This window comes from Myotis lucifugus, unplaced genomic scaffold (assembly GCF_000147115.1).
Source record: "Myotis lucifugus unplaced genomic scaffold, Myoluc2.0 scaffold_138, whole genome shotgun sequence".
Lineage (NCBI taxonomy): Eukaryota > Metazoa > Chordata > Mammalia > Chiroptera > Vespertilionidae > Myotis > Myotis lucifugus.
In genome coordinates, this window is record NW_005871186.1 from 631,118 (window position 1) to 656,351 (window position 25,234).

General features: G+C 45.1%; 1 protein-coding gene across 1 annotated transcript; it reads right to left on the reverse strand.

The window, feature by feature from the left end:
* Positions 1-19,641: 19,641 nt before the first annotated feature.
* LOC102438022 (T-cell ecto-ADP-ribosyltransferase 2-like) lies at positions 19,642-23,583 on the reverse strand. Its single transcript, XM_023758775.1, has 3 exons — positions 23,521-23,583; positions 22,236-22,935; positions 19,642-19,718 (listed from the first exon to the last, which is right to left on the reverse strand). The coding sequence occupies exons 1-3, from the start codon at positions 23,581-23,583 to the stop codon at positions 19,642-19,644; spliced, it is 840 nt and encodes a 279-aa protein (XP_023614543.1).
* Positions 23,584-25,234: the final 1,651 nt, after the last annotated feature.

Here is a 25,234-nt window from a genome sequence, read left to right on the forward strand (position 1 = left end):
CCAAGTAGCTTGAGGTTCAGAGAGGTTAAGTAATCGTCGGAAGTTGGAGTGTGCACCCTCCTGCACGACTCCCCTGCAAGCAAGGGCTTACTCCCGGGTGGAGGGAGGACACTCAGGACAGGGTCTCTGTCGCAGTCCCTGCGGGACTGTCCTGGGACGTAGGAACGGTGAGCAAGTGGATGGAGGCGCCAGAGGAGGATCTGGGCTCGGTCGCGTGTGCGCGTCTTGAAGGGGGCGGACCGGGAGATCGGGGGTGAAGAGGATGGGGCTTGTAGTGCAGCCCTTGGCCACCAGGTGGCGCCCAACTCCTGCCCTCACCTCCCCAGAGTTGGAGAAGGGTGTGTAGGGTGTATTGTGGGCTCAGCTCCTCTCATACTCAAACACAGAGGCATTCTCACCCGGACACATACCCACATTCTCTTTTACACGCTGATACACTCTTTATGCAGACTCCACACAGTGTACTCAGGATCCATTCTATACAGACTCCACAGGGAAAATGGAAAAGGTTTCTCAGGATCTCCAGCCCCTGTAGCTGCTCTCTGAACAGGACTGGGGTCCATCAATTCTCCCCGAGTGAGACCCCATGTCCCACGGGTTTGTCTCCCTGCTGAGTGGCCTCTCCCCGCAGAAGGATCCCTGGGCAGAGCCCCTCCTCTGGGCATGAAATAAGGAGAGGGCACTGTAAGGCCTGGTCCTGTGCGTATGAGGCAGCAGGAGATACAGCAGGAGGGAGCTGAGTGTGAAGGGGCATCAGGAGGGGCGGGGCTGAAGTTTGGATGGGGAGGACTGGGACAGATGAGGCCATTGCTGATAGACCTGGAAAGCAGGTGGGAAGGTGGGGTGGGGGGTGGGGGTGCCAGGGCTGTGCCCAAAGTCTTACTGTCCTTCTCACTGCTCAGTCTCTGAGGGCCCAGTCTCCTTGAAATGGGTGACTTAAGTCTGGGGGTGGGGTGGGTGAGGTCTAGAGGTGGGTAGGGGAAGCCAGCTAAGGATCATTGCCTGCTATCCAATGCCTTGAAAATGTTTATCTTATAGATTTTGTCATTTTGTTATTATTTCAGGCAGGCGAGTAAATCTAGTCTTTATTACTCCATCTTGGGTGGGAGTGTAAGTCTATTTTACTAACTTTTATTGCATTACTAGTATAGTAATCCATGTATGAATATTGGTACACATCTGAATATTAATATTTTTGCCATTAGAAAGAATGATCCCATGAATATTCATATATATTGAGTATTACATTGTATGAATATCTGTATCTGTTTCTATTGATGTATATCTTCAAGCCTCCATCTGGGACCATTCGTTTCTACCTGAAAACACCCTTGCAGTATCTCCTTTAGTGCCGGTCTGCTGCTGCTGCCGAATTCTTCTGGTTTTTATTAGTTTGAAAACATCTTTGTTTCTCCTTTATTCTTGAATGTTTTGGGAGCGACTGAATTCTAGGTTAGAAAGGATTTTCTCCTTGTACTTGGGAGATAACGTTCTGTCCTCTTTTGACTTCCGTGGTTTCTGATGAGAAGTCTGCTGTCAGTCTTGTTATTGCTCCTTTGAAAGTAATGCATCTCTTTCTCTGGCTGCTGTTAAGATGTTATCTGTTTTTGGCTTTCAGCAGTTTTATCACGACGTGTTTAGGTATGGTTTTCTTAGTATTTATCCTGCTTGTGATTCATACTGTGTCTTGAATCTGTGGTGATTTTCCCTCTCCTTAATTCAATCTTTATTAAATGTAGATAAGCATACTTCCTATATCCCCACAGCATGCTAAGAAATTTCTACAAAATGTTACTGAAATCTTGTGAAAACAAGAGAGAAATAGTGATGCAGAGATGGGGGAAATATATATATTTAATTCTCATCCGAGGATATTTTCCCATTGATTTTTTAGACAGAGGGAAAGATAGCGAGAAATATCGATGTGAGAGAAACACATCGGTTGGTTGCCTCCTTCACAAACCCCAACCAGGGCCCCGGCAGGGGAGGAGCCTGCAACCAAGGTACGTGCCCTTGACTGGAATCAAACCCAAGACCCTTTGGTCCACAGGCCAAGGCTCTATCCCCTGAGCCAAACCAGCTAGGGCGAGATGGGGGTAATATTTTAAATCAATCATTAGATTCTCATCCTTGCGGTTCAAACTCACACCCCTCCCCGGGAGAGGAGAAGGATCACCAGTGGTGATCTCTCTCCTTAGCTTCTGTTCTATAACCAAGGATTACCCTTGACCAGAGGCCCCTACCTGGAATCAAGACTTTCCGCCCTCTGTCTGGTGGCTGATAAGAAGGGAAAACGACTTTGTATCTGTCTCTGTGGTTTATTTTGTCTCTCAGTAAACACTTATGTTTTAATGATAACAATTTAGTATTTCATTGTTTAGAACTTCACCATATCAGAATAGGGTTTTAGATTTACCATTGAAGGGATTCCCTTCAGGACAGTAAGTAGACTTCTGAGTGCTGAGTTCTAACGCAACAGGTTAAAGAATAGCCAGTGAACAGCCAGGGTTTCTCCGCCCTGGTAGAATTCTTACTCTTTGTTTTGACCATTAGGCTTCAAGTGCATCTGTGTGAGGTGTTAGGGAGGCATCAGGGAGCAACCTTCACGCTTGTATCTCTATCTCTACCAGAGCATTTGCTCTTTCAGTGGTGAACCAAAATGGAAGCACTTTTGTTCCTGGCCTGGGTCACCGTGCTCACCAATCTGCAGCCGGGTGAACCCTCTGTGATCTGACCCAGCTCACTGGTTCATGTATATTTCCTGATTTCTAGATACAAGAATCTAATTGCCCAATCCCTGTAGACTGCCTCTCTGTGTTATAGAGGCTGGAAATTGAAGTAACATTTCCCATGCTCCACTGCAGCTTGGGTTTCATGTGTAACCTGGGCTCCATGTAGAAGGTGTCCCTGAGAAGACCTGGGGGTGGAAGTACACAATGGGCATGATGACTGCAGGCAAGAAGATAATATCACCTGGAAAGCAGCTATGATGGAGGTGTCTGGGTGTTTTAGGGGCACCCAAGATAGAGTTTCTAATAGTCAGCCCCTCACATAGGCGCCCAGCAACAGATGACAGGATGGTAATTTTCCATTAGAAAATTCCCCTGGTGTGATTGGGCATTTTGGCTGGCTGCATTGTCCCTGACCTTCAGCTGTGTAGCACTGAGCCCGATTCTTTGCTCCTTCTACCTAAACCTGTGTAGATTATGGCTTGTATAGCTAAGAACCTCAACTAATAGTTCTCTTGAAGCACTGATCCCATTGCTCAACATCCCCCAATAAAATGTAAGTTCCTTGAGGGGACAGACTAAGACTGGCTTATTTCTATATCCTTAATACTTAGCACAGAGCCTAAGACAGAGAAGGCACTCAGCAAAAATGTATTGACTGCTAAATGAAATGTTAGTCATTACGTATACATCCAATCCAGCCTGGCCGGTGTGGCTCAGTGGTTGAGTGTCGACCCGTGAACCAGGAGGTCACAGTTCAATTCCTGGTCAGGGCACATGCTCACATTGTGGGCTCGACCCCCAGTAGGGGGCATGCAGGAGGCAGCCGATAGATGATTCTCATCATTGATGTTTCTATCTCTCTCTCTACCTCTCCCTTCCTCTCTCTGAAATCAATAAAAACATATTTAAAAAAAATTAAATCCACCCTGGCCGGTTTGGCTCAGTGGATAGAGTGTCAGCCTGTGGACTGAGGGGTCCCAGGTTCGATTCAGGTCAGGGGCACATGCCTGGGTTGTGGGCTCAATCCCCAGTGGGGGGCGTGGGGGAGTCCGCCAGTCAATGATTCTCATCGATGTTTCCATCTCTCTCTCCCTCTCCCTTCCTCTCTGAAATCAATAAAAATATATTAAAAAACAAATTAAATCCAATCCAGGTGACTCCATCCTCTGAGGAGTCTGGGGCAGGCCTGCATATCTGGAGTATCTCAGTAGTGATCATGGACATGCAAGCATTGCCTCATTCAACTAGAGAAAATAGTCTGCTCAGTAAAGCCAGGCCTGCGTGACGAGCTGTCAGGCCTCCCATCAGAGGGAATCATGTTCACAGTGGAATCATGCTTGCGTGACCAGTGCAGAACATCATTGAAAACCAGCTGGCTTCCAGAACACTGACCAGCAGGTTCCAGGATGCAAAATCATATTCACCTTGAGGGGACATATAAAAGTAGGACAGAGAAAAATAACCAAATTTATATCACCATCAAATCAATTTTAAAATATCACCAATAGAAAAGTTCTCCCTAAAGAAATGTCACCCAAAACTGCCCCTGAATACTCATTTTCATCTCTTCATGTGAGCTGGGTCCTCTTAGTGACCAAACACAGGCCCCCAATGTCGTGTTCTCTCTTATTATCTCAGTTTTTTCACGATACTCTTCTAACTTGCTAAATGGGTTTACATGGGCCCTCTTGACAGCTGGCATATATCCTACCAAGGGAAGCCATTGGGCAGTTGAGTGCAGTGGTTAAGGCTGTGGTATCAGGCACCTGGATCAAGTCTCCTGCTGTATGACTTCGTGTAAGGCACTTACCTTCCCTGAGTCTCCGTTTACTCATCTGTAAATTGGGAGTAATAACAAACTTTCTTGAGGTGGTTGTGAGGATTCAATGCGAAGCATGAGAACCACTGTGAAAGCCGCCAGCTGTCTGCATTGCAGGGCTTCATTAGGGTGCATTTCTGGGAATAAGGAAGCATAACTTCATCTTTGGCAAAAGCTGAGGGGTCAGAGGAGCAAGCAGTCCCAGGAGGAAGCCTCAGACACAGGAAGGGCGGGTTCAAAAGAGTTGGAAAGAGGTAACTGACATTCTGGGTTTGTGTGCCCTAAAGGTATATTTTCAAGCCCCGACCCCTGGTGTCTGTGAATTGACCTTATTTGGAAATGGGATCTTTGTAGATGTGATTATGTTGAGGTCCTTATAAAAAGAGGGAAATTTGGACCTCGAGACACACAGGAAGAAGGCCATGTGAAGACTGAGGCAGAGATCGGAGTGATGCTACCACAGGCTAAGCCAGTGATGGCGAACCTTTTGAGCTCAGCATGCCAGCATTTTGAAAAACCCTGACTTAACTTTGGTGCCATGTCACATATAGAAATTTTTTGATATTTGCAACCATAGTAAAACAAAGATTTATATTTTTGATATTTATTTTATATATTTAAATGCCACTTAACAAAGAAAAATCAACCAAAAAAATGAATTCGCATGTCACCTCTGATGCGTGTGTCATAGGTTCGCCATCACTGGGCTAAGCAATGCCAGTGATTGCCAGGAACCATCAGAAGCTAGGAGAGAGTCAAGGACAGATCATCCTGTAGAGCAGTGGTTCTCAACCTTGGCTGCACATTAGAATCACCTGGGAATCTTTTTAAAATCCTGATTTCTGGGCCTCATCCTCCGGAAATTGTTTCTTTGTTACTAATGTTGTGGCCCCACCCCATAACAAGAAACAGAATACCCAACAGCTTTCTCCCCTCTTCCTCACTGTCAGAAAGTAGGTTTTGTTTGGGTATTCATTATTCCATATTCAGGTAAGCTAGCCTTCTCTGTTGCTTCCGGGGGTACATCCTGCTCTGTCTAAACTAGTCAAGGCAATTGTGTTCTCCTACCCAGTGACTGATTTAGGCAGTCATGTGGTCCATTCCTAACTAGTTAGGAACTCATCTAAGTTGCCTGGGAATGTGCCGGTGTTAGCACTAGTAGTGCTGAGTCCCAGAAAACCTGTCAGTCCTGAGCAGACTGGGACGGTTGGTCACCTGACGAGCCACTGAGACCTGGGGAGACTTCTTCAGGGAGGTTGAGTGGAGATGGTGGGGCATCTGGGAAACTTTTCCGTGCTGAGGATGAATGGTGAAAGCGTACGTAGGAGGACACGTCTTTCTCTGCTGATGTCTTTGTTTCTGTGTGCTGTGCTTGGAGCTGCCACAGCCGTCCTGCGGCCATGAGAGGAGATAGCAACATGCTGTGATGAGGAAAGGTGAAGTCCTGCACTAAGGACATCTGTTTATCTTGCACCAACTCAGAGTTTCTCAAAGTTATTTCAATGTGGAATCTTCAGTTTCTTCTTGTTTTTGTGAAGCCTGGTTGATACTTCCTGAATGTTCCACAGAACACAGTTTGGGAAATGGTGAGGTGCCAGACGAAGACCTGGAGCATGAGACCTCAGTACTGGGGGGCTCTGGATAGGAGACCACATGCCTTGGTTGCCTGTTGTCTGATGTGATTGTTAATAGCGCCCCCTTTCCCGCTTCACAGCGTCCCCATTTGGGATCAACTGTGTGACCCCTCAGTAATGCTGGTGGTCTTGATCTGGCATCTAGAAGGGTTCAGAAATCTGGAGAAGGGCTGTGCATAAATTAAATAAGAGTCCAGAGATGAAACATAATTTTGAAAGGCGTTATAGAGAGTCAGAGAAGACTTAGCAAAAGGAACTAAGTTCTCCTTGTCTCAGGACCCCTTGCTATTTATTAACACAATTTGTCCTAAGGCAAGGTAGAGATATATACTTCAAAGGGCAGAATCCATTGTCAGTTTGGGGAATTTGCCTACCAGCTGTTCAGGTGTTTGGCCAGTAGGAGGCAATAACATGTAGATTAAGGTGCCCTTAGCTGTCTGGCAGCAAACAATCATCCTTTTCAGGTTTGGGGAAATGCCTTTAGCCATTCCCAACAGGCGATAACATATGTGACTCAGCCCTTGTTGAGTCCCCAAGTTCGATGAAACTCTTGCAATTATGACATGCTGGAACTGGCTTCCGGCACCTCAGCTCTGGACAAGAGGAGGCCTTCAGGGGAGAGAAGGAAATGGTTGAGCGAGCAGGGCTTTTAGGAAGAGGGAGCAGGGCTTTTCTCTGGAAATGGAGAAGAATGGTGTGGTCAGAGTGTGTGGGCTGGAGTGACAGTCGCCCACATCAGGAAGAATGGGGGCAGTCCATGTGACGAGGAAAGGGATATGGGGGTGGTGGTACAGGGTGGGCAGAAAAGAATAGTAGAAGCTTGCAGGCTGCGGGGTGGCCTGGGTGTGGTGACTCCACACAGCACCTGCAGCAGGTGTCCTCTGAGGCCACTTCCTACGTACTCCAGGAGGCAGGGTTGCCTGTGGAGTTGTGTGGGCAACAGAAATCTGGACGTGCAACCAATCTGGAAAGGCAGAGGCCTAAAAGAAGGGAAAGAAGTTGCCCAATCCTGAGTTTATTAATCCTGCCTTTGCCAGCCTTGCGTTTTTCTTTCGTTTGTCATCTGTCTCTGTCATTGGAACAGAAGTGTTTTTGTTTTTTTAAAACTTTTTAATTGATGAGAGAAAGAGAGAAACATTGATTTGTTGTTCCTCTCATTTATGCACTCATTGGTTGCTTTTTGTATGTGCCCTGACTGGGGATTGAACCTGCAACCTTCGCATATCAGGATGACACTCTAACCAAACTGAGCTATCCGGCCAGGGCCCAGAAGTTTTTTGAGGTCAGGTACTGAATGTGCGCTGCCCACAGCTGTATCCAAGCACTTCCTCATCCACAGTAGAGGCTCAATAAATATGGGTTGAGTACATGAATCTCAGAGGGAGAGAAACATTTTTCTAAACCCTTTGTATAGAGGACCTGAAGGGCGTTTAATACTTAATGAGCCTCTACTACGTGCCCGTGGCTTGCCAGCAGGTTACCTACTTCAGCTCACTCACCTCTCGAGAGAGATCATGGATGGGCTAATCAAAACGCCATTCATCTTCTGAAGCCCTGTTCAAACCCCTCATCCACCAGGAAACCTTCCCCATCTGAGCCACTTCCCTTTCGCTGAGCATCCTCTCCTCTGAGCTTTATAAAATCCAGCTCTTAACTGCACTGTGCATGAGGTATTTCATCAGACCACCACCCACATGCCTGTAAACACTTTAAGAACAGAGGCTACATTTCTGTTTTCACATCTCCCCCGCAGCATCAAGAGCTGAAATGAAAAGAAAAAAAAACAACTCACAAAATTCCTGTGTATCTGTTAATTGATAGGTTTATCTTTAACACTGGTCCTAGCAGACCTTGACTCAGCACTCTGCAGTCAGTTCCTGCTGCTCTGTGTAGTTGGTCTCAGATGCTTTTTCCTCTGGGACAGAACACCTGACAGGTAGTGTCTTAAACAGTCAGATCACTTAATTAACCCCACATAAGGAGAGGTCTGCGGGCAGTCAGCCTAAGGCTAGGGAAGTGCTTCTAAGGTGCCATCAGAGGCTGACTGGTGGTGGCTCTCTGCTCTGCCACCCTTAGCGTGCTGGCTTGTTGCCTCAGGCACAAGATAGCTGATGAAGTTTCAGGGGTCACATCTGTATTTCAGGCAGGAAGATGGGAGACAGGCCTGAGGCCAGCCCAGTGTCCTTTGGATCTGAAAAGCAAAAGTTTCCTAGAAACCTGTAGCAGACTTCCACCTCACCTTATTGGTCACACTGAATAAGGAAGCCCGAGAAAATATCTTTTTAGGTTTTCTAGAGTTATTTAGAAAAGAGCCTCTATAGTTAAGGGAACAAAGGAAAAATGTTTTAATTTTTTTAAATTGATTTGAGAGAGAGAGAGAGGTCAATTTGTTGTTCCACTTATTTATGCATTTATTGGTTGCTTCTTGCATGTGCCCTGACTGGAGATTGAACTTGCCACCTTGGGATATCGGAATGACACTCTAACCAACTGAGCTACCTGGCCAGGGTGGTTTGAGAATGAGTGTTGGATTTGCCCATCAACAATGACTGCTATGCATTCTAGTGAAGGAAGAGAGAGAAATTTAGTCAGACTAATCATTCAAACTGGCCACTCTGAAATCTCCCCATTCCAAGCTGGACCCTGCTCAGATTTATTTGTTCCCAGAGAGACTTTCTAAGTTCTTGCTTATATGTGAACACAGATGCCTACAGACATAAAAGGCACAGTCCATGCCCTTCAGGGCCATACAGTCAGGGGAGGAGGATGTGAAGGGCTGGCAGAGAAAGAATAACCATCTCAGTGAGGTGCGCTATGAACTGGGCACAGGAAGATATGAAAAGAGGAAAATATAACTTCTGGTTAGGGTTGGCCAGGGAAGACTCCCCAGAAGTAGTGACATATGAAGTTGAAATAGCAGTTAAATATACGAAGAGTGGGCTGGGAAGGGCTTTGCACATAGAAGAAAATGCATGGGCAGAGGCATGGTGGTGGGAAGAGAGCATAGCACATTTGGGGAGCATCAGAAAGTCCCGTTTTAAAGGAGCGATCAAAGGCATGGTGAGTGCTGCTAAAGGCTCGGGTCCGCAGCGTTGGTGCCTGGGTAGATGGCAGTGCCCTTTTCTGAGACAGGAATCATTGCACTTAGTAGGTAATGCTGACTTTGGGGGCCTCGAGCTGCTCTTACTCTACTTGATATTTCTGGACATTCTCACCTGCTCTGTTGACTTCAGTTGCCATCTTATGATTCCTAAATCTACACGTGCTGTTCAAATCTCTCTCCTACATTTCCAACCTGCATATCCAGTGCAGCTTTTGCTACATGACAACCATGACCAAAATCTAGTAGCTTAAGACTAGAACCATTATGTAGTTCCTGAATCTGTAAGTTGGCAACTTGTTTAGGCTCAGAAATTAATGGCTCCCTTAACGACGTAAAGCCTACAGGGGTTGTGGCTCCCATTATATCCCTCATTTAACCCACTTGTATCCGTGTCTGCAGGAACTGCTTGGATCCTTTGGATCATGTGGTTATCAGGATGTCCACATGATCCAAGTGGTAGCCTCCATGCAGCTCTCTTGCTGGATGTAGTATCTTTTTTGGGATAGATCAGCAAAGCCTTGGGCACTTGTCTTTAACCCTGTCAATATGATCTTTTTAATCCCCATTCGTAAGGAGAACCAAAAGCAGTTCACACACATATGGGAGTAGTAGTACTCATTCACAGTTGTCCCCCAAGACTATGATAACTGTCCTGTTCTGTCACAATATAGTCTACAAAGGCCTTGGTCATCTTGACTTTCTGCAGAACATCACTCTGGTTCACTATATTGATGACATCATGCTAATTAGACCTGATAAACAGAAATATGGTATTAATCTGAATATCTGAGTAAGACATATATGTGCTAGAGGATGGGAGATAAACTCTACAAAGATTCAAGAGTGTGGTCCTTAGGTGAAGGCTTTAGGGGTCTAGGTCTGAGGCATGCTGGGACATCCCTTCTGAGGGAATGAACAAATTTTTATCCCTTATACTCCTTATTGCAAAGAAACATATACATGTTTGATGGGGCCTTCGGATTTCGGAGGCAGTATATGCCACTTTGAGAATCCTATCCCAATCCATTGAAGTCTAACCATTTCAAATGAGGCCAGAGTAAGGGATGGCTCTGCATTAGGTTGCAACACAAGCTGCTCTGTCCCTTGGAGATAGGGACTGAGCATAGTCTCTGACAAGCCCCAGTAGGAGATGCATGGCACAGACCCTCTAGGCCATGCCTTCTGCAGCAGAGAGCTCTACATTCAAAAAGTAGCTCCTGCCCACCCGGTGTGGCTCAGTGATTGAGCATCTACCTATGAACCAGGAGGTCACGGTTCAATTCACAGTCAGAGCACATGCCTGGGTTGCAGGCTCCATCCCCAGTGTGGGGTGTGATTCTCTCTCATCATTGATGTTTCTATCTCTCTCTCCCTCTTCCTTCCTCTCTGAAATCAATAAAAAAATATATTTTAAAATGTAGTTCCTGATGGACCTCTGGGCCCTATAGAAACAGACCAGCCGAAGATGGACACCAGCTGGTTATGCTAATGAGCTGGGCTTGGTTAGATCCATCAAGTCATAATAAGGTCAGGGAGGCACACTAGCAGTCCATTTCCACTGTATGATGGAAGGGCACGTTCCAGCCTGAGGAGGTCTAGAAGGCACAAACAAGTTACGTGAGTGCGTAGCTCAGAGCCCCATGTCACATAATCTGTTGTACTGGTGCCTTTCCTGCAGCTCACACTTAGGCCCTCAGAGGGGCTTCTCTATGACCAGATAATGGAGAGAGAAAACATCCAGGCGTAGGTTTATGAATGGGGAGGCTCATCTATAAGTTGGTGTGAGTCAAAAATGGCCTTTTGCTACATGATAGCCCCAGGCAAGGGTGGCCCTGAAAGGCAGTATAGAAGGAAAATCCTAGTGGGCTCAGCTCCGAGCAGTGCTTTTCAGTGTCAGCATTTATGGAGTGAAGAGTGGCCTACGGTAGAGGGTACACATTTCCCAACAGCGGTGAATCACCGGCTGGCTGGTCAGGGGCTTGAAGACGAAGGAAAAGGCATATGGATGGACCTGCGAGGGGTGAGGGCCGAGTGTGAAGATGTTTGTCTTACACCTCTGCTCACGAGGAAGCGTCCACCTCAGAGGAAGCACTCGACAGCCAGGTGGGCAGGATGTCTTCCCTGGTGGGCGTCCGCTGACTTCTGTCCTTAGCCGCTCGCCACTCCAGCGCTGGAGCCGTGGACTCACGAATGGAGTAGTCGTGGTGGCTGTGCCCTGGCCCAACAGCATGGGCTCCTGCTCACCAAGGCTGATCTCGCTGCTGCCTCTGCTGATTGTCTAACTTGCCATCCACAGAGTCCCCAGTGTGGCTTCATTCTTTGAGGGCATCGAACAAGTTGATTACATTAGATCCCTTCCAAACTGGAGGGTGTAGTGATTATTTCACAGGACCCACTGGTCTGCCTATAGGCTGTGTCACCTGGAAGTCCCTGGCCTGAAAGACTCAGAGAGGGTGCTGTCTGGGTGCAATGTGTGTCCAACCAATGGCTGTTATGTGGTGCTCTGTCTCATCAGTTGGAATACAGAGGTCCAGGGACTGGGTAGAAGGAGGAGAGGCCCCTTTCACAGTAGTTTACAGTGGCCCAATTGCAGAAGTTTGGCTTTGTGTTCCTACAACTTGAGACTCTGTTGGATAGAAGTTCTGGTTCTCAGGGAGGGGCGAGTTCTCCCACTGAGGGACACAGGAGAGTTCCACATAACCTGAAGCTACAACCACCACCTGGTCACTTTTGGATCCTCATACCAGTGGTTCAGAAGGAAAAATGGACTTACGATGGTGGGAGGGTAGAATCAACCCTGATTTTCATGAAGAGACAGGGTTCTGATACTTTGTGGGGCAGAAGGAGAACGTTTGGAGTCGGAATCCCCTAGGATGCCTCTTGGTGCTTCTGTGCTCAGTAATGATGCTGCAGGGGCAATGAGGTATCCTTGACCTGACAAAGGCAAAGCCACCAAGGGCCCAGACCCCTCAGGGACAAAGGTCTGGGTTATCCCCTTGGCAAGCAGTGAGACCAATTGAAGTGCTAACAAGGGCAAGAGAAATTTAGACTGAGCAGTGACAGAGGGAAATGACAAGTATCCGCTAGAAATGCAAATTCAAACAACGCTGAGAGACCATTTCTCTCCCATCAGATGAATATACATCTTACAGTTGGACAACCATTTCTCTTGGTGAAGCTGTGAGAAAAAGACACATTCACACATTACTAGGGGAAGTGCAAAATGGTACCACCCCGATGGAGGAGACACGTCATCTAGCAAAATGACAGGTGTTTACCCATTTCCAGAAATCTCTCCCTGGAATATACACTGGCTCCAATCTGAATGGACACAGGCACAGGACGGCTCCCTGCAGTACTATTTGTATTAGCAAAAGAACCAGGGAACATCTTTGTAGCAGCTCTTGGAAGGGGCTGGAATTCCGACAAAACTCTTGGTGATTTATTTGTTTCTCACTAATGTGTACTGAGCGCCTGCTATGTGCTTGGTTGGTAGTTTACATATGTCGCTCCTTTAAACTCTAACAACCCTGCATAATTTTGGAAGCAAATTTGTGTCTGTGATCTTTAACACAGAGATTCTAAGAATGTATCATAGAAACATACCCCAAAATGGCAACCATTCTTTATGCACAAAGATGCTTACTGCAGTACTATTTTTCACAGTTATTTTATTTAAAAAAAAAAAAGCTTATAATGGTATCAATAATCCTCAGCTCTACACCTTCCTGGTCCAGTCTGATCTCCAAAATGCAACTCCTTTGGGCCATTTCTGGTTTTATATCTTTGAGAGTTTTCGTCTATATAATTTTTTTGAAAGAGAGGGAGTGAGAGAGAGAGAGACAGAAACATTGATATAATAGAGAAACATCTATTGGTTGCCTCCCACATGCACCCCAACTGGGGATTGAACTGTGACTGGAAGTCAAACTCTCTACCTTTTGGTGCCCAGGATGATGCTCCAACCAACCGAGCCACACTGGCCAGGGCTATATCTTGAAATAGTGTGCTTTTGTAACTGTACAGTTATCAAGTTTAGATGTTGTGTATTGGCTTCCTGCTATAGGTTAGACTAGGACCTTTTCAAGAGCAAAGACTACTTTTAATTTCTCTTTAGAGCCCCGGACCTAGCCTTGGTACTGGCAGGGAGTGAGTATCAAATAAATATTATTAAATAAAGGAATGTCCTGGGTGGTCAAGGGGAGAAAATTGGAAGCAGAGAGAAGATCACTGGCAAAAGGACAGAGGACCCTTCCTGACTAACAGGACCCTGATCGAGTTCAGGGTGGCTATGTCCCCAACTAAAATTGCTCACCATCCACACTCCCTTGCAGCAAGTAGAGACCATGTGACCTGTCCAAGCCAAAGTGATGTAAGTAAAAGTTACTGAGTAGAGCCTGGGAAAAGTTTCAGAAGGAAACCGGAGGCAGCTGGCATATCCTTGGGTTCTTTTCACCTTCATTCTTTCTTCCTGGTACAAGGATGTGATTTCTGGAGACTTAGCAGCCATATTGCAACCACATTCTAAAAATGGAGAACCAAAGCATTAGAGGGAGCTCATTTTTTGAAGACATCACTCAATTCTACACACTTCCTGGACTGCCTATATCTAGACTTTATGTTATCTGAAACAGTGCTTTTACTTAACATCATGTAATTAGTCTTTCTGTTGCTTGCCGCTTCATGCATTCTTAACAGAGGGAGACAGAAGAAGCATGCCCAAAAGCTGATGGTTATTGATGGTATAAGAGGATTCTGAAAATGTTTTGTCATAAAAAGTTTAAGAGAACGATGGAAGTAAAAATACCTGTGAATCATTGCTGCAAATATGATTTCCAACACGTTTTGCAAGACATCTGGGCTTCAGCAGTGTATCTTGTGACAAGACACATTAACCTCTAAAAGGTCTGTGATTCGATTGGTTGTCCTCCCTGATGTTTTACAATGTGATGACATTTAAATGGACATTTTGGTTTTAGAGGCTGGTACAAATACCTGTGAATTTTCTCTTTTTTTTTTTCACCAGAAGGGGATCATTGGCATGGCAACCTCCTCAATATCCATGAGGGAAATAAAACCACTCTGTAGAATTTCTTATTTAAACCAAGAGTTGGAGAGTTTCGCCTCCTTTAAATTAATAAACTAAAGGGGAGCTAAGAGCAGCAGTTGGTGACTCCATGCGGAGCTCAAATATGAGGCAAAGTTAACCTTCAAGCACTGGACATGTCTTGTCCTGGACCTCACACCTTGTCAGTCCAATTTTGACTTCAGCCATTGCTACAGCAACCAGATCTGTTAGGCGTAACCCAGCAGAGCTGCTGGGCCTCAGCTGCATTGCGTTTCTCTCACTCTCTGCTCAGGGCTTCTCTGAAGCCGCAATGGGAAATGCCTATAGGAACTCACAGGCTTTCGTGCATGTGAGCTCCAACTGTGGGAGGATTTAACACCCCACAGGGCAACACTTAACTAATTGGGTATGAGAACCCGTGGATAAATGCTCCCCAATTCTGAGATGCACCTCGAAAGATGCCATTGGATCAAACCAACTCATTGGCTCAGCCTTGCGCTGACTTTCCCTCCTTCTCTGGGGCTACTTCCCCAGTTCCTATAGTGACCAACTCATTCCAGTGTGCTTGAACTCTCCTGAGGCTCACATCTTAGGGATGTGAGTCCCAAGTAAGCAGGGATGGCTGGTCACCTTACCAGTTTCCCACTCCTGCACCCTGGGATCACCTCCCAAATAAATCCCCTTCAGGCAAATCCTCGTCTCAGCTGTTTTCAGAGGGAACACAGGCAATGGCAATTCATTTGGTCTCATTGGGGTACCTGCCTGTTTCTGAGATCTGTTTCTAATCTGTTCAAAATAAGGACATCAAGTTGCAACTGGCTAAAAACATCAGTAGAGCATCCAGAAAAACTGCAGTTTGTTTGCTGTTGCGGTGGATTATTGTTTTGTGGCTTTTGCCAGATGTTCAGGGAATACACATGGAGTCTTATCTATGAGCCTGCCAGCAATCAGAACAGACGGATAGCTCCTGTGTTTCTGGCTCCTGGAATGGATGTACCTAGTTTCTGGGTTAGAATTTTATCTGATTTGAAGCTGACGTGTTTTCTTTTGGAATTAAGGCACAGCTGAGTGTATTTTCCCTGGAGGTTCCAAAAGGCAAACCTGTGGACCAGACCACGGTTGTTTTCGTCCAGAGCAGGGAACTACTGCCCCCTAGAGGATAAATACATGTATGATGGTTCAGGAAAGCTCAGGGCAGGGGTGTGTTTTCTGAATGTATGCATGGTTTTTTTTCTCCTTAGGGAAATAAGGCCCCTGGTTAGTCTTTAGATTGCCCAATAATTAAATTATTGTTTCTGCTGTTGTGAGAATGAAAGACTTGCCCCCCGTGTAAAAGCCCAGCTGCACTGTGTTTGAATTGATATGAATTGAGGGATGGGAATGGTGAATCCAAGGTGTTGAGACCCCAATAGATTTTCAGCTTGCTTGTTTCTGGAGGTTTGGTCTGGACATACTATAGATGACACAGAAATGAGTCTGACATCAAAGTACTTTTGAATTATTTAGGCCTCTGTAGATTTGTAGAAAATACTTTTATAATGTCTCTCAACCTCAGTAGATTTCCTATTTGTATTGGTTTCAAGGGACCACTGAGCGCTTATATAAATCTAAGATAAAGGGAGTCAGTGTTTCCATGGGGAAAAATTAAGAAACCAAGTCATACCTCCAATACTTTAAATGTGCCAGCTCTTTATGAAAAGCCCTCCAGGATGAGAAAAAAATAAAACCTTCTAAATAGCAGGACACCATGTTTGCAAGGAGAATTGAGCTGTAAATTGCACTCTGTGATTTATGTTAATACATTTAAATAGATTAAAAATTAGTCTTCAAAAGGATGAATCTTTAATGGCTTTTTACTTAGAAAAAAACAGCTTCCAAGTGAAAAAAAAAATGAAGCCATTCAATAGAGTATTAAACCTTTGGGCAAAAGGTAAATTTTACGTTCTTATAAGAATAACACAAAATATGTGTAAATAACCTTGGAAAAGAAACTGGGTTGTTACATATTTAAACACTACTCCTGCTTTCAAGTCTAAGCCCTTAATTCAGAAATTTTGGCTGGGAAATGGGAATAATCTAACTTGTGGCTTCGAGGCTCCTGCTGAGTTCCAATTAAACATGAAGATCAGGCCAAATGATATGCAAATTAACATAAAGCCGAAAATTGGTAGTCACAAAGATTTTAAGAAACCTTCAGGACTAAGACTTGGAATGAAGGTTTAAAGAATTCCATTGCTCTGTAAAGCAAATAGAAGGAAGCCCTTGATCCCCTCTGCCAAGTGTCCTTTGTGGCGCCGTGGCATCCTCCCAGGGTCTGTGAATTATGAGGCTTCCCTTTGCTGCTCTCATACAGGACACCGCCATCCAGCTTGTATTTTACTGGAGGCAGATTCAGCATAGTCTTTATTTGAATTCTCTTGGGAACCCACACGCTCCCTCATTTCCTCTCTAGAGTGCCCTCTTTCTAAAGTAACTTGAACCTTGTTTAACTATGACAAGGTGTACTCAAATCACTGACATTGCTTTTCAAGTTTTTAGTTTTAGTCTCTTCAAGGGTGGTTTCCCACCTCTTTCCCAAGTCAAGGGAAACAGGCTACTGGCCTGCCTGAGAGTTCCGGATCCACCTTAGAAGACTTGGGATGGAAGCGCTGGGTTTTCCGAGACGCCGGGGTGAAAATGTGAACCACGCCCCCTGGTGGTTGAGCTGATAGTGGCCGGCTAATGAGCAAACTCGGTTGCTGTTACATCCTGGAGGAGATCTTAAGTGTCTGACTGAGGGCTCACTCTCCTTAATCAAACACCCTAGCACTTTCCAATCCCCACACAACGCTGCTCTGTGGGTGAGAACCCCTCTACCTTCTCCTGCACACAAACACTTCAGGCAGCGTATCTCCGGAACGTTTCTCATGTTGCCGTTTCCTAAGGAAATATCTGGAACAACTTAGTTGTTTGAATTCTAAGAGAACAGTGTGGTGTCTGCCCAGTCAGTATCTTGTATTTTAATGAGCTCAGCCTCCCCTGCAGCACAGGCCAAGGGTGTGTCTTCCAAGGAAGGAAGGAAGGAAGGAAGGGCCTTCACTTGGTGTGGACCAACTACTGATTCTGTTCCAGCAACTCGTACCCTCACCCTTGGAGTGTCCTCTGGATGTTGGTTTTGTTTGAATGAAAGTCTTGCCAGAATCCTAAATTGTGGACCCTTGATCTCCATGGGTCTCTGAGAATCCTCATGCTCAGGAGGAAGAAAGCATTCTGGGTATGAATGTGCATTTCCTATGGTCCCTTTCAGTTTTAGAATTACTCTTAACAAGTGTAACAGAAGTCGTCAGGGCCAGAGTGGGGTTGGCTAGAACAGATGAGGTTTTGTAATTAGCTGCTGTTTGTGATTTGGAATTGGGGGAGGAAGGGAAAAGAAGGAAGTTATATCCTTCTAATATTGCCTGTGTTCATCATTTATCAGATAGCGTTCTGCTTTATTTATTCCCCAGGTGTTTTGCAACAATGTGCCTTTTTCAACTAGGAGATCAACAGACATAAAATGGAACCACTTTATTTCATCAAAGTGGTTCTTTGTGCTGAAGTTAATCATAAACCTTTAATGACCCCTGTATGCCAGCGATTTCTTTTTTTTTAATTTAGAGAGAGAGAAACATTGATCAGTGGCCTTCTGCACCCCTCCCCCCTCCTGGGGATCCACTACGAAACCTGGTCATGTGTCCTGAAGGGGAATTGAATTGGCAACCTTTCAATGCACAAGACAACGTCCAAGCCACTGGGCAACACCGGCCAGGTCTGTAATCCGGATTTAAAATATATATATATATATATATATATATATATTGATTTCAGAGAGAGAGGAAGGGAGAGGGCGAGAGAGATAGAAACATCAATGATGAGAGAGAATCATTGGTCGACTGCCCCCTTCACACCTCCAATTAGGGATCAGGCCCGAAACCCAGGCATGTGCCTTAGACTGGAATCAAACCTGGGACTCTTCAGTCTGCAGGCCGACACTCTATCCACGGAGCCAAACCAGCTAGGGCTGTATGCCAGATTTTAACTGCAAAGAATTTAGGATTTATTGTAGCCAATTATGTGCAGACCTATGGACTCTATCCTATCAGGAGTATTAGTTTTCACTGCTTAATTAGAATGACTCCTCCTAACACTTCACCCCCTTCCTCTCCCTAGTCTATTCCCTTCCCTTGTTCCTTACCTTTGTTTTATTCTTTGACAGTGAATTACATAACCTCAGTGCCTCAAGTGTAAAATTGGAGAAAAATAGAACTTACCTTATAGAGTTATTATGAGGGCTAAATGACTAAACATATAAAGTGCTTAGAACAATGGAGAACAATGAGTGCCTAATACATAGTAAGTACCCAATACATTAGAGTTATATTGTTATTGTTATGTCAAAAAATTTCTTTACAGCTTGTGCTTTTTTTTTGTCTTAGGAAATACTTCCCCAATCAATAGAGAGCTATTGTTAAAATAAGTTGACAGGGCTTGGTGACTGCTTGGGTTTCTGGTGGGGTGGTGCAGGGAGGATTTATCTAACACAGCTCTGGTATTTCTGGCTCAATCAATCAGGGCTTCAAGGATATTTGTGAGAAGTATAAGACATGAAACTTCTCAACTGTGAAAATGCCAGCATCACATCTAATGCCCTGGGAGAATTTCCTGGGCAAAGAATACAACTAGTAGTAAAATCTAGTCACAGAGAAGCAAGGTGTGATTATCAATGGTTTATTTCTTTAGATTATAACATTCATCAAGATTAAATTGCATTTTAAAGACCGTTACTGCTGACAGTGTGTAAAAGCATTGCTTTTTAATCACAGCGAAGTGTCGAGAGACTAGGGCAGTGGTTCTCAACCTTCTGGCCCTTTAAATACAGTTCCTCATGTTGTGACCCAACCATAAAATTATTTTTCGTTGCTACTTCATAACTAATGAAGTTGCTACTGTTATGAATTGTAATGTAATGTTGCTACTGTTATGAATCTTAATGTAAATATCTGATATGCAGGAGGGTCTTAGGTGACCCCTGTGAAAGGGTCGTTCGACCGCCAAGGGGTCATGACCCACAGGTTGAGAACCGCTGGACTAGGGACTTATCTCAGGTAGTAAGTGCATTTGGAGACAGGAAGCATACTTTTGCGGTCAGACCCAGAAGATCCCTTAGATGTCTCGGGGGATGTGAGCACTAACATAAGCCACACACGGACCCTGCGTCCCTCCCTTCCCAATACCCCATGCAGACCCAGGCACCAGGCAGGGCAAGGTTACAGCTCAGCAGGGAGGAGCCTCAGGACCAGGAGGCCAGGCAGCAGCAGAATGAATGCAGAACTTTCTTTCGTTCCTGCAATGGGAGGAAGAGAAGGAAAGGTTTGGTTTCTCTATGGTGTTTCTTAAGACATGGGCCTCCCAGACTTTTCAAGCTTCCCCCCAGGATCAAAACACCACCAGTGTGAGCCCTAGGGGTTCCTTTTACTTAGCCAGCAATTAGACTCTCCTTTTGCCTTTCAGGGGCTCCTGAAATACCCAGGAATACCAGAAAGGGAGTGGACTGTGAGAACACATCCTTTTGGGTCTCTGAATTTAAGGTCACGTTGAGTGGACTGAGTTCTCAGGGCTATGGGCCCCTCACACCCTCCCATCCCCACTTCTCAGGCCCCTGTGCTCCCAGCCACATGTGCCTCAGTAAGAAAGGCTTTCCCCACATGGGCCCTGCAGATCCCTGGCCACTGTGGGAGCCCCTCCATGTTTGTCTTTGTCCACTTAGGAATATGTTTCTGGATTGCGACTTCATGAACATACATCTTTTGCAGCAACATATATACTCTAGTCTAGTGTTAATAAGAGTTCAGTCTTTGTGTGGGATCTGGCCTCCTCTCCTGGGGTTCTCAGCTCAGTCTGCCTGAATCTGAATGAACATCAAGCACTGCGCCTGAGATGGGAGGGCAGCACCTTTCCTCTGCTGGATTGTTTGCCTGGTTGTCCTGTTTTTATTAGGCTTGATCCAATTTCAAAATTCTACAGGTAAAAGCTCAGAGTCCCCCAGTAATCACTCTCTGCAGTCCCTTTCTACTTCAAACTTTTCTCTTGTTTCCAGCAACCTTTCAGAGCATAACGACTAATTTGGTTGAAACTTACTGGATACTCAGTCCCTCTGCAGCTCAGATCCACTTCTGGCTGGACCCTGGCATCTCAACAAAACCTAACTTCCTTCAGCAACAACTACTGGAGCCCTGATTCAAGCCAGGCATTACTGACAGGCCCTGGGTGCAGAGGAAGCAGGAAGACAACGTCTCTGGCACTAAAGAGATCACCAGACTGTAAACAAATTATTACCATAGAGATGGAGAATGTATGGCTGAGATGCATACAAGGTTCTCCATGGGGACAAAAAACAAGAGTATTTGTTAAGCAATACCGATGTCCCGGGCAATAAGTTAAGAACTTCTGTAATTCTCACAGACACACTATTGAAGTATTACTATTTATATCCTCATTTTACAAAGGAGGTAGTTGAAGGGAAAGAGATCAACTGAAGGACTTGTATACACATATATAAGCCAAACCAATGGACATGGACAACAGGGGGATGGGAGCATGAGTGTGCAGGGAGGAGGGGGGAGGTTGAGGGTTAATGGGGGGGATGAGGACACATTTGTAATACCTTAACTAATAATAAAAAAAATAATAATGGAAGAGAGAAAGAAAAAAAAAACAACACCAAATGAGGTAGCTGAAACATAGATTGCTCAGGTAACTTGTTCAAATTCACGGAACTAATGGTTGTTGAGCCTGGATTACCATTGAGGTTGTCTGACCCCAACTTATGGCATGGAGCATGGTATTTAATTTTGCCTGAGAGTATCAAGGAAGGCTTATAATTAGAAGTGATATCTGAGCTAGTGAAAGATAATGAGAGATAGTGAAAGATAATTACTTTACTAAATTGATAGCGTCTTAGATTGGATGAAATACGACATGAAGTCAGAGATTTCAGGCCAGAAGGAATGATAGGTGTAAATGCAAGGAAACCTGAGAGCCAGGACACCTTGGGAAAGGTTGGGTAAAGTGGAGGCAACCCTTGGTGGCACTTTCTCTCCCATCACAGGGCTGGACAGGTAACAGCCTTCCAGCCACTACTGATATGTCTTCACTCATATGCCTTCACTGATGGTTTTACCATCTCTAACCTTCATCAGTCTAGGTATCACCCTGTGCATGTGGTCTACTATGTGGCCCATTGGTGCAAAATCTTTCAGTTCTTTGATTTCCTCAGCTCCAACACTATTCACCTGCTCTTCAGTGTAACCAACCCCTGCTATGGAAATGTCCTCCAAACAACTCAGAACCTGTAAACTACCCACGCTGGAAATCTCAAGGCCCACCATCCTATTTTCTAACCATACTCCCCCTCCTCTCTCCTATGATATCTCATAGACAGCATCAGTTCCCCAACTTCCCTTGATCACCACAGCCCCCTGCTCAGTTCAGGCACCCTCTTCTCCTGGCAGGATTACTGCAGTGACTGTATTGTTCTGCCTGAGAACAGGTCTCCCAACTCCCCAAACCTTTCCTATACCCCCTGACATATTAGTTTCCAAAACCCATGTTTCCTGGTGCCCAGCAGATCTTTCTGACTGTTTTGCACAGCAGGGAAGTTAAGAGATGGCCGGACGAGGAACTGCCTGAGCTGCTCTCTATTCCAGGATATCAGCCCTGTATTTTTAGGAACCTAATACTCATCAGCAATTGGTTGAAGGCCCCCTTGTGCTCTGTCCTGGTGTCTTCTGGTAGCAGAGAACTCCCTCTTCTATTTCAGGATGTCCCACCACTCCCACCTGGAACACAGTCCCAGACTCACCTGAGCTGTTGATATAAAAGCAATTGTAGTTACTCTTAGATATTTTGGGCCTGTCAAGTGAAAGGTCATTGTTATTTTGGTTGACTTTCTGATATTCTTCATAGCCTGGAATTAGCACTTCCTCTTGTGATGGAATGTAAGAGAACATTTCAATTTTAACACCCGAGCAGGTTTTGATGGTAACCAGGTTTCCCTTATGATTGTCAGTAAATTTTATAGCTTCTTCTTTAGAGAGAGATGATGAAGCAACTTGGCCAAAACGTACATTTCCTTTTCCAATGTAATTACACTCTGTCTTATAGCCTCTATAAACTGTATAGCAATTCGTTGGCTTGAGAAGCTGAAGAGCTCTTGTCAAATAATAATGGAAGGCTTTGAACTGAAACTTACTTGTATTTTGACGGAAGTTTCTGACAGCCTTGTTAAATTCTATTCCAATATCTCCAGTATAGGCCACTAGAGCTATTCCATGGAAATCACTGAGTCGTTTTGAAGAGTCTATTTTGTTCTTTATTTCCTCCCATTTTGTCTTTGCCTTTTTCCATTCTGCGCTTAAATTTCTATTCACTTTAAATTCTTCTTCTAACAGCTGGGGTGCTTTTGCCTCCATTTCTTCAGTACAGCCCACATACTGATCATCAAATGCATTTTTAGCCATGTCTAGCCAACATGAATTACCTGGTCGTACCCGGCCGGTCACCTGTAGAGAAGAGGTAGTATTCTTTGACCCATTTGCAAGTACTGGATGCTGCCCAGAGCCCACAGTCTGGACTTCTTGCTTAGCATGAAATTCGACATGTTCCTGTCATAGCACTCATGTATGGTACACACATGAAGACAATCTTATACCGTGAGTAGTGTAAAAAGAAAAAACTAGGCTTTGTTACTCTGTTTTGTTTCCCAATATTTAAAATAATCTTTTCAGACTCATGCTCTCTAAATGGCTTTAGCCTCAGACTCAACTGTGGGAACTCTATACTTTTAAAGATGTGAGGGCCGCCCTAACCAGTTTTGCTCAGTGGATAGAGCATCGGCCTGCGGACTCAAGGGTCCCAGGTTCGATTCCGGCCAAGGGCATGTACCTTGGTTGCGAGCACATACCCTGTGGGGAGTGTGCAGGAGGCAGCTGATCGATGTCTCTCTCTCATCGATGTTTCTAACTCTCTATCCCTCTCCCCTTCTCTCTGTAAAAAATCAATAAAAATATATTTTAGAAATAAATAAATAAAGATGTGAGGGCAAAGTAGGTCAGCATGATGTGGGTGGAGGGGGTGATATATATTACCTGTTGTGTTAGCCATTGAGTTAGGATCAAAAAGTGAACTGCTGTGGCTAGAAGAGAAGTCATCTCCAAGTTCAAAACTAACTGCAAAAAAATATAAGATAATGAAAGTGAGGTGTGAACATTAGTTCCACTGTGAGTGTGCTGATGACTCGGTCCCTACTGCAAATCTGGAAGCCCCAGTCCTACATACTCTGCTTTCTGCACAGCTAACCAGGACTTCTGCCTGGGTCCTGCACACAGGGAGCAGTGAATCAGTAGGGAGCTGGTAAAGAAACAGTTAATCCTGGTCATAGGCAGAGCTGGGTGTCACTCAGATGGCCAGTGAGAAAAACAGATCCCATTTTAGTGGATCCTTCACAAGCCCTGACGTTTTACTCCCCCTAAAAAGTTACTATGAGTTATAAGTTTTCTCTCTTGGGCTGCGACCACCACGGCTAGAGAGCAGATGAGTCCTGAGTAGGGGCGGCTGGGGATTGAGAAAAGGACAAAAAAGAGACAGACGCAAAGACTTTACGTAAAGCTGGGCCAGGTGGGATGCTGCCCTTGGATGGAGAGACAGTGACCCAGAGCTAGTGCAGCGTGTTTATTATATACAGCATGATACCAGGAAATTTTACTAGAGTTTAAGACAAAGGAAATTATGTGAAATCATGGTTAAAGATCAAGCTGCAATTCTTCATTCTTGTGGCTTCTTTGTAACTGCCACTCCTAGCTGAGCCCAGATAATTGTGTCCCTTCCTGGCACCTGGCTGAACTTAGATAATGAAACCCACCCTGGCGCCTGAGCTAAAGGTCAGGCTGACCACATACCTGCCTCTGGCAAGGTATGTTTCCAGGATGTGGCTCTGCTGACAATCAGCTCATGTGCCTTCCTAGGCGCTCTCTACAATGAGTCCTTTCACAAATGTGTAGGTTGTGTGTGTTTTTTAAGATAGTCTCAAAGTTTTGTTAATCTGGGGCTCAAACTTAAGTCAATACTTCTGAACATCTCTCAATGTTGTCAGCCTTTACTTCTATCAGGGGAGCTAACATGCATGGAAGCTTTCAGGGGGTTCTTGGTTTGAAGGAAAGGTAGAAGTTGGTGTGGGGAAGGAGGGAAATAATATATTCCTATTCTGACCTGAAGATCTAGGCTTGTCTAACCATAGGAAGCGGGAGAACCTTTTGCACAAGGGACCATGAGACACAGGGACCAACAGTGCTGCATCAGGATTCTGGGGTATAAATTGCACAATCTAAGATTAAGTTTTTAAATTTAAGAGGGATGGATAGACAGCGTGTCTGTCCTTCCATATGGTTCCCTATTTGCCAAGTCTGACCTCACCTCCCTACCTAGAATGTTTCTTACACAGAACTGACTTTGTGGCTTTGGCTTTTGATATAACTCCACTATAGCAATCACCTCTGGCTTCAGATATTCTTCCAGTCCCATCCAAACACCAGTCTCTCCTCAGGGGCCCTCCTGGGGTCCTCACACTCAGAGACCCTTCCCCTTCAGAGAACAGAACCGAGTTATCAAGTACCTGATTTCCTGGAGATCCTTGGTGATTTGGTCCTGGTCCGTCTTTGATAGAAGTGCCTGAGAAGGCAGTGGTCTGGCCTTTTTATGTGGGAGAGAGATGTACTTTCAGTTTCAGATTATATTTGTGTGTTTTTGGTGGGTTTTGTGTGTGTGTGTGTGTGTGTGTTTGCTCAGAACCCTGTGCAGGCTTTA